This window comes from Lolium perenne, chromosome 1 (genome assembly GCF_019359855.2).
Source record: "Lolium perenne isolate Kyuss_39 chromosome 1, Kyuss_2.0, whole genome shotgun sequence".
NCBI lineage: Eukaryota > Viridiplantae > Streptophyta > Magnoliopsida > Poales > Poaceae > Lolium > Lolium perenne.
The window spans coordinates 181,445,603-181,461,501 of NC_067244.2; the positions used below are offsets into that span (position 1 = coordinate 181,445,603).

Sequence of the window (15,899 nt, forward strand, 5' to 3'; positions counted from 1 at the left end):
CGGCCCTGAGCGTTGCGTCTCCGGGCTATTAACTCCCGCAGCTAGCTCACGGAGCGAGCCATCCATCGATTAGGCGACTCGGCGGAAGGACTCGCTCGCTCCCCACCGCCGCCGCAGCCGCAGCCGCCGCCGGCCGACGAGGATGTTCTTCCACATCGTCCTGGAGCGGAACATGCAGCTGCACCCGCGCCACTTCGGCCCGCACCTGCGCGACAAGCTCGTCGCCAAGCTCATGAAGGACGTCGAGGGCACCTGCAGGTAGGGTTTCCGTCAATCCTCGCCTCCGCCCGCCCGCCCCCTCCTCCGGCTCGCCGAACGGGCGCTGAATCCGGTTGGCTGTATGTATCGCAGCGGGCGGCACGGGTTCGTGGTGGCGATCACGGGGGTGGAGGAGGTCGGGAAGGGGCTCATCCGGGAGGGCACGGGCTTCGTCACCTTCCCCGTTAAGTACCAGTGCGTCGTCTTCCGCCCCTTCAAGGGCGAGATCCTCGAGGCCGTCGTCACCATGGTCAACAAGGTGGGCTTTTACTCGACTGCTGTATTGTGGCCTTCTTATCCGCAGGCGTGATGTGCTCTGCAGTGCCCGGTTTACTGAACTTCGATTGCTTGGTTCTGCAGATGGGGTTCTTCGCAGAGGCTGGGCCTGTGCAGATCTTCGTGTCAAATCATGTGAGTGAACTTGTGTGCTTTTAAGTGAACCTGCTTTGTCAAATTGGTGGAGTAAATCGATACACTTCAGAATTCCCTATGTGGTCAATTATTCAGTGCAAGCTCTTACATCCGATTTGGATGTGCTTCTTGCCGACCTTGCACATTCTGGCTTACTGGGTGTGTTATTCTGCTTTTGTATGCAGCTGATTCCTGACGATATGGAGTTCCAATCTGGTGATGTGCCAAACTACACAACTTCTGATGGATCGGTATGCTTATTTTTGTACAAGTGGTTCCTACTGTTCTTCTCATCGTTGGTAACTACTAGCTAAGTGTCACTTGCATTACTACAGACTTCACCAGTACATTCATGCTTAAAACAAATAAAATATTTATTTAGATTAACGAATATCCCTTTTAACCTTTATATTTTGTAAGCATATCAAATTTATTCTGGCTTTTGCTTTCTAAAGATGGTAATGTTTGTTTAGAGTTGCATAAGAGGTTGTTTGGCTTGTTGAAGAATTAAAGCAACACGATATTACATGTCGAATGACTAACTACTTATTTTGTTGGTTTGGTGAGAAAATAAAGAAAAGAAACAAACTCCACGAGAAAAATAGGGGATAAGAAAGCCCACGAGTCTGTGTATTTTCTTTTGTGTGAAAGAGCGAAGTTAGCACCATACCACTGCCGCACCACCACCATGACGAACTCCCTTTTATATTATAATAGTACACATGTACACTACTGGCAGGTCATGTTCACTTGTTATTTTACTCTTATTGGAGCATCTTTGAAATGATATTGTGTGTGCTTGTAAAAAAAATTAACAATCTAATTGTTTATTCACAATGCTATAAGAAATTATAAATGCTTTAATGCATATATGAATTGGTATATATAAATAAGCTCTCAAAAAATTACTATTAGGTACTGGGTATCATTATGAAATAGAAAAGGATTGTTCTGTTGAAAGCGATTTGCTTTAGTCATTCTTTTGTGCTAAGTGGGAATTGCTTGTTTGTCTGGTTCAGGTGAAAATTCAAAAAGAAAGTGAGGTTCGTTTGAAGATCATAGGCACCCGTGTTGATGCGACAGAAATTGTAAGTCTTGTTACCCTTTCTTTTGCGGAAGTTTCTGAAATCGAAGTGCTCAGTTTTTAGAAGTACGAGGCAGGACTTCTGTGAGTTGTTGATTTTAGACTTGACGATCAAATTCCATATGCAGTACTATTGATATATAATAATAACATCAAAAGAATTGTAGTCTCCAATTGTCTATCAGTCTATGAAGAGGCATGTGTAGGTTTTGGGGCAAATAGTGACTTGATTCAAGTTAATTAATTAGTCCGAGATTCATATGATTATGAATTCAGGTAGATAGGATGGTGTCTATGTAACTGTTGTGTAAACTTTAAAGTGTTCTTTCTTCTTTCATATGCTATAATTACCAGAGGTATATAACTGATACGGAGTACTCTAATCCTGTTTAGATTCATAATATGTGGGTTTTGCCAAAATGTTGAATGCAACTTACTTGATTTCTATCTACTGAAACCATAATTAGATACTCCCTCAGTCCGGGTTTGTAAGCCCCCCTCGAATTTTAAGCCCAACTTTGGCCATCAAATTATGACTTATTTTCCATAAAAAGTTTGCTTTTTGGATTCATATTTTCAAAATGTTTTCAAAGGCATTATTTTTTTGGCAAATAACTCAATTTTTTGTTAGTTAAATTTATGGTCAAAATTCAAGGGGCCTCACAAGCCCGGACAGTGCGAGTACCAAAAACAAGGCAATTTCGTCATGAAGCTACAGTTGTATTTGTATCCATTCTATTAACACCTTTTAGGCTTTGAGATGTGCAATTTCTTATAGTTTGATCATTTTTTGTCTCAGTTTTGCATCGGCACGATAAAAGATGACTATCTGGGTATTATCAGTGATCCTGGTGCAGCATCGTAAATGATCCAGACAAGACTGCAGCCTTACGATACTCTTCAACTTCGACATCCTGATGCATTGTAACGTGAAGAAAGACTGCAAGAGAAATGGGTCATGTATTATCATAACTAGGATCTTTAACTGTAGTCAATGAGCCACAGTAGTGGTTAATTATTGGGATTGAAGCAGCTGTCTGAACCTTCTGATAAGATTGCACAACTATGTGTTGCCAAACCACTTATCTTACTGCATCCGATGATGGTAAGACTGCAAGAGAAATGGGCCCTGTATTATCATAACTAGGATCTTTAACTGTAGTCAATGAGCCACAGTAGTGGTTAATTTATTGGGATTGAAGCAGCTGTCTGAACTTTCTGATAAGATTGCACAACTATGTGTTGCCAAACCACTTATCTGACTACATCCGATGATGGTCATTGTTGGCAATCAGATCTTAACCGAACGGAAGTACAAGTCAATGCTATCAAATGAAATGAACATATCTTTTCATGACATAGATTTGAATGGCATTCATGGGATAGTGATACACAGATATTTGAGGTTGTCCCATCTGGCAACAACTGTACTAACAGACACCTTTCGCTAAGACAGTTAGACTAATGTTAGCTGTAAGCGTTACATTATCAGCTCCCACAAGGTAATGTGTAGATACCTGCACAAAGAACAACTGAGATCAGATGATGCAATATAAAACCATTGAATTAACATTAAATTTAAACCCTCTTTGGGATATAAAACACATACAACTCACCTGCTTAGAACCTGAGGTTAATGTAATCACTTTTCAGATGTCATTCTTTTCTCCAGGAGGGAGCCATGATGTACACATGGAAATCACAAACTTGTTTCCACCGACATGATCATGCTACTGCTCTGTTTCCAATTCACTTCAAATGCTGCTCCAAGATGTTCCAAAATTGATTTTGTAAATCACAATCTAGAAGTGTTCCTGAAAGATTTGAGAAGGTGCTAGTAAGCTCGCGTGAAGACCATGATAGGAAATATGTGAATAGCTCTTGAATATCTGGTACCATCAAGCCAATCTATCTGAAAAGGAAGCCAGGCCCATTAAGGCAAATAGGCAAAGCAACGAAAATGCATCCACAATGCGAAATGAGGACTCCGTGAGAAAGTAGATCTTGTGGTTGTTAGGGTCACCACGGTATCCTCGCGCAATCATTGCCTGCACAAAACAGAAAGAATCAGAGGTTAAAGAGGCGAAGCAACAAAAGATTACAACTGTATCAGTCTAATACAAGGACTCCATTTCCATCTAAGTACTACGATCTAGACAGTTATGTGCCTGAAAATGTAATATGCCAACTATGATATAATCAAGTTTCACCATTCTTATGTCAATGAGACTACAGAAGAGCGCCTCAATTAAGGATGCAGCTGTGCTCGATGTTCCTTTTCTCTAAGCATTTTTTGCGTAATTAAGTTCAAACAAAAAGCCATCCAAATTCCAGACAGCTAAGTGATCACCTATGCGATTTCTACCCCATTTTGGCCCAAACTCATTTCTGATACACAAACAGTGAAGTCCATGCCTGGTTCAGTTTTCCTCAGACATCCAACTCGACAACACAACCAGGAATGGTTTGTCATAAAAAAAGCTAATGTCGTGTGCCCTTAGAAATGGACCTAAAGACAGATATGATAAGTATCTTTTATAGAGATAGTGTAGTGATTCGTACACAGGTATTAGCAATGGTTGTTAAGTGTGTACAGATGTGATTGGCACGCTGGTGTGAAAGACACTTGTGTACATACGTGTCTAATTGCAGTAAACATCTATAATGGTGAGATGCACAGGGGAGAGGTTGCACAGCAACGACTTGAGATAGAATAGTACTAGGTGAAGGAAGGCACTGCTTGGGGGAGGACTAGACCTGAAATAGCGATCAAGGAATACCACAGCCAGCCAGCTAACAATCAAATCTACAGTAACTTTCTAGGTAATAAAGATAACCTTACAAACAATATAAGATCGTACCACCAATACAAACAATAGTTGATAGCTAAGTAATATTCAGCCAGTTCTAACAAAGTAGAAACATTCCGAGCTTGTGGCCACTGTTGCTCCTGTTTGGCAAACCGTCTAGGTTGCACGTAACACCATATGCTAACGACAGGCTTATGGACTTTCAGTTCAAATTCTTATCCTTCACAGTGACAGGAGAACACTTCCAAATCTGAGATCAATGTAAAAGACCATGTGAATTTGGTTATGAAAAGGGGAAATGGCCTGCTACCCTGGGGATAGCTGCTCCCCCTAATTCCACTGTGCAACTGATTGCTTGGGGGATACATGCTGGCGTTGTTTAGCATCTACTGTCATATAGGCTTATAGTAACTATAAAGTTAAGAAAGTTTTCTGAATCTTGAGTCTAATCAAACATCAAATATTAGTGCATGCTGCCAAAGTACTCAAGATATATGATCCTATTAATGCCAATCTTAGACTCTTAGTAAATATGTGTGACCAAGTACTGCTAGATGGATCGTAGAAAATTGTAATAATTAGTTCGTAAAACAACACATGAACACAATGGATCACACTCAGCCATGTTCATAAATTCACTTTTCTGAGGATAGTGAAACTTCGAAATAAACTGACCTTGGATACTTGCTCCGCATGATCAAATATATTCTTGAAAATTCGCTGGACATAGTTGAAGAAAACTGCAAAGATGATATTAGTGTGAAAGTTCAATTCAACGTTTTTCCACATAATAATATGTAAAGTAGTCGATTCAACCCTGATAGCCAGGTTAGAGAAAGTACATACTATCTATTGTTTCCATAGTGGCCAGATTTTTCCAATCAATCCGACGTGTTACGATTGCCAGTGCTGAATTGCGAACCTAGTACAAATTTTGAATAATGTTATTCTTCAAGGTTTGGTCTCAAATAGCAGTGTGTGTGTAGTTAGGAAAAGGTAAAATCAGTGTTCAGTTTGGCAATTAGCCTACACTTGCCTCATCAAATACTAGATTAATGAACCTCAAAGATAGTAGCAGTGTAAGTACTATCTCGGGTACTGGCACACCAATAAGCTTCAGCGGAATCATAAACCACCACAAAGCAGAAGCAAGCTGCTCAGGAGTGGTCGTGGTCAAGCAGAGACTTGCACTTTGGAATATCTGCATCCAAACAACAAGCATTTCCATGAACATCTCAATTTGCATTACTTGAATTTAAAAAAACAAAAAACAGTATATTTTGCACTCAGGACGTGTCTGTCTGCTGTACTTCACCAGCTAGAGAATGCAAAAGGCATTAGAAAGCAAAAGATAATGAAGATTTTGGGTCAGAGAAATATTAGGCAAATACTTAGATGAAATGGAGGAACATACTGCAAAGGAGAGGCATGCCGATGTACTTGCAACTGCTAGGCCTTTCCTTGTAAACTGTAGTGGCCCTAGTTTCATGATTGTGTAAGAATATCCACTCAAGGAACAAGGAATATTCGGCACACCTAGAACAGATGGGGGAGGAGTTCTTGTCTGTAGTAGGGAAGGCGCGCCATCGGCACCAAATCCCAACATTATGAATATGATGCCTGAAAGAAGAGTAACCCTTCCAAGTTGATCCTACAGAGTAAATATACAATTTAATTTATGGATACAAGAAAAGCAAGTGCATTTCAAGAAGAATATACTTAATATACAAGACAATAAATGCTATGAGTAGAATGGGTACATAAGGGATAAGATATAAGTAAAACATGATTGCTGAAACTGTCTAACTTAAAGTCCTGCATCAGCACCAAAAATGACAGTAAATTAACTACAGTTTGCTATGTTAAGAGTATCGGTTTTTATTTGTCATGTACATGTGGGGCCCTAGCAAGGCAGCAATAGGAGCAAATCAGAGTATATGGCGGCAGCAATAGGAGCAACTTCAAGTAAGGATATACCATGTCAGAGCCCCCTAGCAACTTAATGTGTCCAGACTCCAGAAAGATTCTATCATCATGCATGGGAGTTAGGTTTTTGGGCTATAGGTGACAGTCCGTGAGCAGGAACTACACCATATGCGAATGCAACATAGTTTCCAGGTTTTTCAGATTGGTCGGTTGATCCAGCGGTTTTTACTGATTATACCGAATATCAAAACCACGGAGTCTGTCTCACCATACCAAATACCAGATTCCTATCGAACTGAGTTGATCGGCTCAATTCGGTAGAAAACTGCACAGCCCTATGTTTCAGTTTAGACTAGTCCTCGTGCACTCCCTATATTTGGCCCTTAGCCTAGAACATGAAAACTAAGATTGAATCCCTTTTGACTTACACAAACCATAAGCTTCAACGTGTATGGAAAATTATCGATGCAAATGAACATCATAAGGAAAATTCCAAGTAGCTGGGAACGATCAAAATTTTAAACCAGAATTGGATATGCATGTAAGAACGAACAACATACCTTCCAAACATGATTTGGCAGAACCCACATTGAAAGAAGAGCAAGGCCAGCTACCAAACCAAAGCGCATATAAATATTTGACCTGGCTGGTAGGACAACAAGGGCCAAGAGCCACACCTGCAAACAGAAATAGCTACATTGTTAGAAGCAGCAGGAGAGCAACAGGTACAAGATGATGCAGTTGATCATTTAACTTAAACTAAAGTACTTCATTTATCTCTCATGTTCCCGAGACGATAACACCAACTAACATTACCAAGATGAGAACACCACCTAACATTACCAAGACGATAGCACCATCTAAGAGAAGTAGACCAGCCGCGCGCAATAAAGCATGTGTGATGTCTGACATGCCATATTCCCCCTCGCTCTAAGGTAGAAAAAACAAGTGGTCAACCAAGTGAGAGACCACATAGTACATAGACCATTTAATTTCTCCTGTTTCATTTGACTTCCTTATTTCAATTGATTACAAGACGACATATAGGCTCAGTAAATCCTTCTCTCCGAGTATTCAACATTATCAAGAACTATATTCACAGGTCCAGAACTGCTCATCCAACAACTTTTTGTAATGTTATAAACTTATAATGATGGGCAATAAAATTGACACATCGTTTTCTTCATTTTACTAGTTCATAACCCAGGGGAGACATTTTCACAAAGACCTGGCGTGCATCCTCTCTGAACCGGCACCATAGAAACTGGTGGTAGTTTATCCGAAATGCGAGTGAGGGCAGTTTACCAGCTTGACGCGGGGGTCGACGGAGTGGAGGAAGGTGCGAGGGGAGTCGACGAACTGGCAGATGGGCGTGGCCGCGGCGCCGGAGATGAGCCGGAGGACCTGCTCGGGGCCGACCCCGCCCACTGCGGCGCGCGGGATCCACGCGGCCCACCTTGCCGCCGCGCCATTCTTATCCCCTGAGGACGACGACGTGGAGGGGGCTGCGGGCGTGGCGGGGTTGGAAGCGGAGCACACGAGCAGGGCGAGGCGGGCGCTTCTGCTCCCCGCCCTTGGCTTCGCCGGGAGGTGGAGCCAGTTGGGATTGGTGCTGGTTCTCGCCGCCGGGAGCGCGAGGGAGTGGAAAGGGCGGAGCTGGACGGCGGCCATCGGTGGCTCGCTCCACCGGAGGGCGCGCGCCGCCGGGGCAGGACGGCGGAGCTTTTTTGCTTGGGAGACGTGAGCGATGCAGCTCGAGCCTCGAGCCCGAAGAAGAAGCAGACTAGCAGGATTTGCAGCTGCTGGCGCAAACCGGCCGGCTTGAGTGATTTTATTTTCGAAATATACGTTTTTCGTGTGTGTACCAGACGTGTTTTCAAAATTTGAACACATTCTGGAGCTAGATCAGGAGTTCAACCATGGTGTGAAATTGTTGGTATCGTATTCGTATGGAGGAAAGAAACCTCTGTTAAAAACTTAAAATCGGTGATTCGGTCTTTACAACCTACTCTATGAGTTGCTTTTAGACAAAAGGAAGAAAAGCCCAACTTTAAATTAACGAAGTTATCAAGAGGTCAGGAATTACGCAAGGCAACCACAGACGAAAGATACAAAATGCTAAAACAGCTTACAACAACATAAACAAAAGATTAAGACAAGAACAAATCATCTTAAAGTCGTCGATGCACTCAACCACGATTTTTGTATTCCTTCGTCTCCTCAAGAGGTGAGCCATCGCCTGACCATCCTAATCCATGACTATAAAGGGAACCCTGCCCTCTAGCTCTGACTCGAAGGCCGCCTAACAGTTGACCATGGAGATGTTCACCCTAGAGCAAAGGAATGGACGAGAAACCTATAGGACTAGACACTAAGCCCGCCACTTGACTGCATCGAGCTCACCAACGGAAGCCTTGCCACGGACAAGGATGCACCTACAAGGAGAGGAAGCTGCTTGGTGTGGGTGATGATGGAGAAGGCACGATGAATAAGAGTTTTTGTCACACCACATAGCGCCGGAACGAAACCTGCAAGGAGCACCATGCTCTCGCCATCCCATCACACCTCTCCAAATGGGGGAAGGGAAGGCTTCCCCTCCCTGCTCAGGTATGAGGGCACCGATCCGCTAGCGGGCATGCAGAACGAAGAAGCCGAGTAAACCCACAACGATGCAGGAATCCTAGACCAAAAAGCTCAACGCCATCACCATGGATCGAACCTCGACGCTGACAACTGGAACCAGAGCAAGCCCACACCCCCTCTTACCCAAAGCGGCACATTCAAGAAGGTGACAGGGCCCAAGACACCGCTGCCACTCAATCCAGATGATTTGGGATTTCCTTTCGGGTAAAGAGTGGGGGAGGGAGGGAAGGGGAAAGTACCTCAACGGCGCCTCCAAGGAAGAAGACGTCTGCCCAAAGGTGCCGCGGCTGGTGCAGACAACTAGGGATTTCTCCCGGTCCTTGTCCCACCTCAAACACCTAACCGCGTGGCAGATCTAGCGGCTAGAAGCCACCGAAGTTTAGCGCTAGAAATGTAGGGCACGCTCGGAGGAGGAGTCCCTTCACATCTGGATCAAGAGCCGACAAGCAGCCCGAGCGCCATGGCTAATACCCTTGTATCCTCCCCATCCACACGACCAAGGAGAAGGCCAACACTGGTGTGCGTTGCTTGTTGCAAAGCCAGCGCCACCTCACCCCGAGGTTGTTGCATGTGCGTCCGGAGTCTACAACATGGGCGCAGAGACACGAGATCCTCGCCAGTACCTTCCTTAGCAGCCACATGGCTTCCCAGCAGTCACCTATAGCAGCGGTAGAGTTGGGGAAAAACTAGTGAAGGAGGGTGGGGGTTCTAGGGTTTGGGTTGCCGCCTGAGTCGCCCCAAAGGGAGCGCCGCAAGAGGAGCAAGCCTTATCATGGAGCAGCCGCAACGGAGCAGAGAGGGCAGGTTGAGTAGTAAGAAGTGAAGAAGTTCGGGCCCTGATGGCGTGTAACACACACGTTCGTTGGGAACCCCAAGAGGAAGGTATGATGCACACAGTAGCAAGTTTCCCTCAGAAAGAAACCAAGGTTTATCGAACCAGGAGGAGCCAAGAAGCACGTTGAAGGTTGTTGGTGGCGGGATGTAGTGCGGCGCAACACCAGGGATTCCGGCGCCAACGTGGAACCTGCACAACACAACCAAAGTACTTTGCCCCAACGAAACAGTGAGGTTGTCAATCTCACCGGCTTGCTGTAACAAAGGATTAGATGTATAGTGTGGATGATGATTGTTTGCGAAGAACAGTAAAGAACAAGTATTGCACTAGATTGTATGCGATGTAAAGAATAGGACCGGGGTCCACAGTTCACTAGAGGTGTCTCTCCCATAAGATAAATAGCATGTTGGATGAACAAATTACAGTCGGGCAATTGACAAATAGAGAGGGCATGACAATGCACATACATGATATGATAAATATAGTGAGATTTAATTGGGCATTACGACAAAGTACATAGACCGCTATCCAGCATGCATCTATGCCTAAAAAGTCCACCTTCAGGTTATCATCCGAACCCCTTCCAGTATTAAGTTGCAAACAACAGACAATTGCATTAAGTATGGTGCGTAATGTAATCAATAACTACATCCTTGGACATAGCATCAATGTTTTATCCCTAGTGGCAACAGCACATCCACAACCTTAGAACTTTCTCGTCACCGTCCTGCATTTAATGGAGGCATGAACCCACTATCGAGCATAAATACTCTCTCTTGGAGTTAAGAGCAAAAACTTGGCCAGAGCCTCTATTAATAACGGAGAGCATGCAAGATCATAAACAACACATAGGTAATAGATTGATAATCACCATAACATAGTATTCTCTATCCATCGGATCCCGACAAACACAACATATAGCATTACAGATAGATGATCTTGATCATGTTAGGCAGCTCACAAGATCCAACAATGAAGCACATAAGGAGAAGACGACCATCTAGCTACTGCTATGGACCCATAGTCCAGGGGTGAACTACTCACTCATCACTCCGGAGGCGACCATGGCGGTGAAGAGTCCTCCGGGAGATGATTCCCCTCTCCGGAAGGGTGCCGGAGGCGATCTCCTGAATCCCCTGAGATGGGATTGGCGGCGGCGGCGCCTTAGTAAGGTTTTCCGTATCGTGGCTCTCGGTACTGGGGGTTTCGCGACGGAGGCTTTAAGTAGGCGAAAGGGCAGGTCAAAGGGCGTCACGGGGGACCCACACAGCAGGGCCGCGCGGCCAGGGCCCAGGCCGCGCCGCCCTGGCGTGTCGTCGCCCCGTGGCCCCACTTCGTCTTCTCTTCGATCTTCTGGAAGCTTCGTGGCAAAATAGGACCCTGGGCGTTGATTTCGTCCAATTCCGAGAATATTTCCTTACTAGGATTTCTGAAACCAAAAACAGCAGAAAACAGCAACTGGCTCTTCGGCATCTTGTTAATAGGTTAGTGCCGGAAAATGCATAAATACGACTGATGACGCGTAAAGCACACACTCGTTGGGAACCCCAAGTGGAAGGTGTGATGCGTACAGCAGCAAGTTTCCCTCAGTAAGAAACCAAGGTTTATCGAACCAGTAGGAGTCAAGAAGCACGTCGAAGGTTGATGGCGGCGGGATGTAGTGCGGCGCAACACCAGGGATTCCGGCGCCAACGTGGAACCTGCACAACACAACCAAAGTACTTTGCCCCAACGAAACAGTGAGGTTGTCAATCTCACCGGCTTGCTGTAACAAAGGATTAACCGTATTGTGTGGAAGATGATTGTTTGCAGAAAACAGTAGAACAAGTATTGCAGTAGATTGTATTTCAGTATAGAGAATTGGACCGGGGTCCACAGTTCACTAGAGGTGTCTCTCCCATAAGATAAACAGCATGTTGGGTGAACAAATTACAGTTGGGCAATTGACAAATAAAGAGAGCATGACCATGCACATACATATCATGATGAGTATAGTGAGATTTAATTGGGCATTACGACAAAGTACATAGACCGCCATCCAACTGCATCTATGCCTAAAAAGTCCACCTTCAGGTTATCATCCGAACCCCCTCCAGTATTAAGTTGCAAAGCAACAGACAATTGCATTAAGTATGGTGCGTAATGTAATCAACAACTACATCCTTAGACATAGCATCAATGTTTTATCCCTAGGGGCAACAGCACAACACAACCTTAGAACTTTCATCCTTTGTCCCGGTGTCAATGCGAGGCATGAACCCACTATCGAGCATAAGTACTCCCTCTTGGAGTTACAAGCATCTACTTGGCCAGAGCATCTACTAGTAACGGAAAGCATGCAAGATCATAAACAACACGTAGATATAACTTTGATAATCAACATAACAAGTATTCTCTATTCATCGGATCCCAACAAACGCAACATATAGAATTACAGATAGATGATCTTGATCATTTTAGGCAGCTCACAAGATCCGACAATGATAGCACAATGGGGAGAAGACAACCATCTAGCTACTGCTATGGACCCATAGTCCAGGGGTAGACTACTCACTCATCACACCGGAGGCGACCATGGCGGCGTAGAGTCCTCCGGGAGATGATTCCCCTCTCCGGCAGGGTGCCGGAGGCGATCTCCTGGATCCCCTGAGATGGGATCGGCGTTGGCGGCGTCTCTCGGAAGGTTTTCCGTATCGTGGCTCTTGCACCGGGGGTTTCGTCACGGAGGCTTTAAGTAGGCGGAAGGGTAGGTCAAGAGGCGGCGCGAGGGGCCCAGACCATAGGGCCGCGGCCAGGCAGGGGCCGCGCCGCCCTATGCTCGCTGCCTCGTGGCCCCTCTTCGTTTCGTCTTCGGACTTCGAAGCTTCGTGGAAAAATAGGCCCCCGGGCTTTGATTTCGTCCAATTCCGAGAATATTTCCTTACTAGGATTTACGAAACCAAAAACAGCGAGAAACAAAGAATCGGCACTTCGGCATCTTGTTAATAGGTTAGTTCCAGAAAATGCACGAATATGACATAAAGTGTGCATAAAACATGTAGATAACATCAATAATGTGGCATGGAACATAAGAAATTATCGATACGTCGGAAACGTATCAACGACATATAATGTGTATAAAACATGTAGATATCATCAATAATGTAGCATGGAACATAAGAAATTATCGATACGTCGGAGACGTATCAGCATCCCCAAGCTTAGTTCCTGCTCGTCCCGAGCAGGTAAACGATAACAAAGATAATTTCTGGAGTGACATGCCATCATAACCTTGATCATACTATTGTAAGCATATGTAATGAATGCAGCGATCAAAACAATGGTAATGACATGAGTAAACAAATGAATCATAAAGCAAAGACTTTTCATGAATAGTACTTCAAGACAAGCATCAATAAGTCTTGCATAAGAGTTAACTCATAAAGCAATAAATCAAAGTAAAGGTATTGAAGCAGCACAAAGGAAGATTAAGTTTCAGCGGTTGCTTTCAACTTATAACATGTATATCTCATGGATAGTGTCAATGTAAAGTAATATAACAAATGCAATATGCAAGTATGTAGGAATCAATGCACAGTTCACACAAGTGTTTGCTTCTTGAGGTGGAGAGAGATAGGTGAACTGACTCAACATAAAAGTAAAAGAAAGGTCCTTCAAAGAGGAAAGCATCGATTGCTATATTTGTGCTAGAGCTTTTATTTTGAAAACATGAAACAATTTTGTCAACGATAGTAATAAAGCATATGTATCATGTAAATTATATCTTACAAGTTGCAAGCCTCATGCATAGTGTACTAATAGTGCCCGCACCTTGTCCTAATTAGCTTGGGTTAACACTGATCATCATTGCATAACATATGTTTCAACCAAGTGTCACAAAGGGGTACCTCTATGCACTTTGTACAAGGGTCTAAGGAGAAAGTTCGCATTGGATTTCTCGCTTTTGATCATTCTTCAACTTAGACACCCATACCGGGACAACATAGACAACAGATAATGGACTCCTCTTTTAATGCTTAAGCATTCAACAACAGTTAATATTCTCATAAGAGATTGAGGTTTTATGTCCAAACTGAAACTTCCACCATGATTCATGGCTTTAGTTAGCGGCCCAATGTTCTTCTCTAACAGTATGCATACTCAAACCATTTGATTGTGAAAACCGCCCTTACTTCAGACAAGACGAACATGCATAGCAACTCACATGATATTCAACAAAGAGTAGTTGATGGCGTCCCCAGGAACATGGTTATCGCACAACAAACAACTTAATAAGAGATAAAGTGCATAAGTACTTAATAAGAGATAAAGTGCATAAGTACTTAATAAGAGATAAAGTGCAACCTCTCCTTATCTTAGTTTAGTGTTTTATTGTGCCAAGTAAAGTTTTTGATAGAAAAGTAAGTACTAGATTTGGATTACTGCGCAGAAACAGATTTCTTTGCTGTCACGAATCTGGGTCTACCTCCCTGTAGGTAGCTCAGAAAATTAAGCCAATTTACGTGCATGATCCTCAGATATGTACGCAACTTTCATTCAATTTGAGCATTTTCATTTGAGCAAGTCTGGTGCCATTTTAAAATTCGTCAATACGAACTGTTCTGTTTTGACAGATTCTGCCTTTTATTTCGCATTGCCTCTTTCGCTATGTTGGATGAATTTCTTTGATCCACTAATGTCCAGTAGCATTACGCAATGTCCAGAAGTGTTAAGAATGATTGTGTCACCTCTGAATATGTCAATTTATAATGTGCACTAACCCTCTAATGAGTTGTTTCGAGTTTGGTGTGGAGGAAGTTTTCAAGGATCAAGAGAGGAGTATGATGCAACATGATCAAGGAGAGTGAAAGCTCTAAGCTTGGGGATGCACCCGGTGGTTCACCCCTGCATATATCAAGAAGACTCAAGCGTCTAAGCTTGGGGATGCCCAAGGCATCCCCTTCTTCATCGACAACATTATCAGGTTCCTCCCCTGAAACTATATTTTTATTCCATCACATCTTATGTGCTTTTTCTTGGAGCGTCGGTTTGTTTTTGTTTTTTGTTTTGTTTGAATAAAATGGATCCTAGCATTCACTTTATGGGAGAGATACACGCTCCGCTGTAGCATATGGACAAGTATGTCCTTGGTTTCTACTCATAGTATTCATGGCGAAGTTTCTCCTTCGTTAAATTGTTATATGGTTGGAATTGGAAAATGATACATGTAGTAATTGCTATAAATGTCCTGGGTAATGTGATACTTGGCAATTGTTGTGCTCATGATTAAGCTCTTGCATCATATGCTTTGCACCCATTAATGAAGAAATACATAGAGCATGCTTAAATTTGGTTTGCATATTTGGTTTCTCTAAGGTCTAGATAATCTCTAGTATTGAGTTTGAACAACAAGGAAGACGGTGTAGAGTCTTATAATGTTTTCAATATGTCTTTTATGTGAGTTTTGCTGCACCGGTTCATCCTTGTGTTTGTTTCAAATAAGCCTTGCTAGCCTAAACCTTGTATCGAGAGGGAATACTTCTCATGCATCCAAAATACTTGAGCCAACCACTATGCCATTTGTGTCCACCATACCTACCTACTACATGGTATTTTCCGCCATTCCAAAGTAAATTGCTTGAGTGCTACCTTTAAAATTCCATCATTCACCTTTGCAATATATAGCTCATGGGACAAATAGCTTTAAACTATTGTGGTATTGAATATGTAATTATGCACTTTATCTCTTATTAAGTTGCTTGTTGTGCGATAACCATGTTTACTGGGGACGCCATCAACTACTCTTTGTTGAATTTCATGTGAGTTGCTATGCATGTTCGTCTTGTCTGAAGTAAGAGAGATCTACCACCATAGGGTTAAGCATGCATATGTTAGAGAAGAACATTGGGCCGCTAACTAAAGCCATGTTCCATGGTGGAAGTTTCAGTTTTGG

The 15,899-nt window shown here is 43.4% G+C and overlaps 2 protein-coding genes and 1 long non-coding RNA gene across 3 annotated transcripts; 2 read left to right on the forward strand and 1 right to left on the reverse strand.

The window, feature by feature from the left end:
* Positions 1–67: 67 nt before the first annotated feature.
* On the forward strand, positions 68–2,972 carry LOC127314903 (DNA-directed RNA polymerase II subunit RPB7). Its single transcript, XM_051345450.1, has 6 exons — positions 68–258; positions 352–517; positions 619–669; positions 855–920; positions 1,689–1,757; positions 2,553–2,972. Exons 1-6 carry the CDS (start codon positions 143–145, stop codon positions 2,616–2,618), a joined length of 534 nt encoding a protein of 177 aa, XP_051201410.1. The 5' UTR covers positions 68–142; the 3' UTR covers positions 2,619–2,972.
* On the reverse strand, positions 2,568–8,301 carry LOC127314899 (protein ABCI12, chloroplastic). The gene is made up of 9 exons (XM_051345439.1): positions 7,795–8,301; positions 7,050–7,166; positions 5,978–6,214; positions 5,600–5,764; positions 5,410–5,485; positions 5,239–5,303; positions 3,650–3,801; positions 3,370–3,567; positions 2,568–3,270 (listed from the first exon to the last, which is right to left on the reverse strand). Exons 1-7 carry the CDS (start codon positions 8,158–8,160, stop codon positions 3,652–3,654), a joined length of 1,176 nt encoding a protein of 391 aa, XP_051201399.1. The 5' UTR covers positions 8,161–8,301; the 3' UTR covers positions 2,568–3,270; positions 3,370–3,567; positions 3,650–3,651.
* Positions 7,275–8,497, forward strand: LOC139831074 (uncharacterized). Its single transcript, XR_011745379.1, has 2 exons — positions 7,275–7,591; positions 7,685–8,497. It is a non-coding gene; the product is annotated as an uncharacterized lncRNA (long non-coding RNA).
* The last annotated feature ends 7,402 nt before the right edge of the window (positions 8,498–15,899 follow it).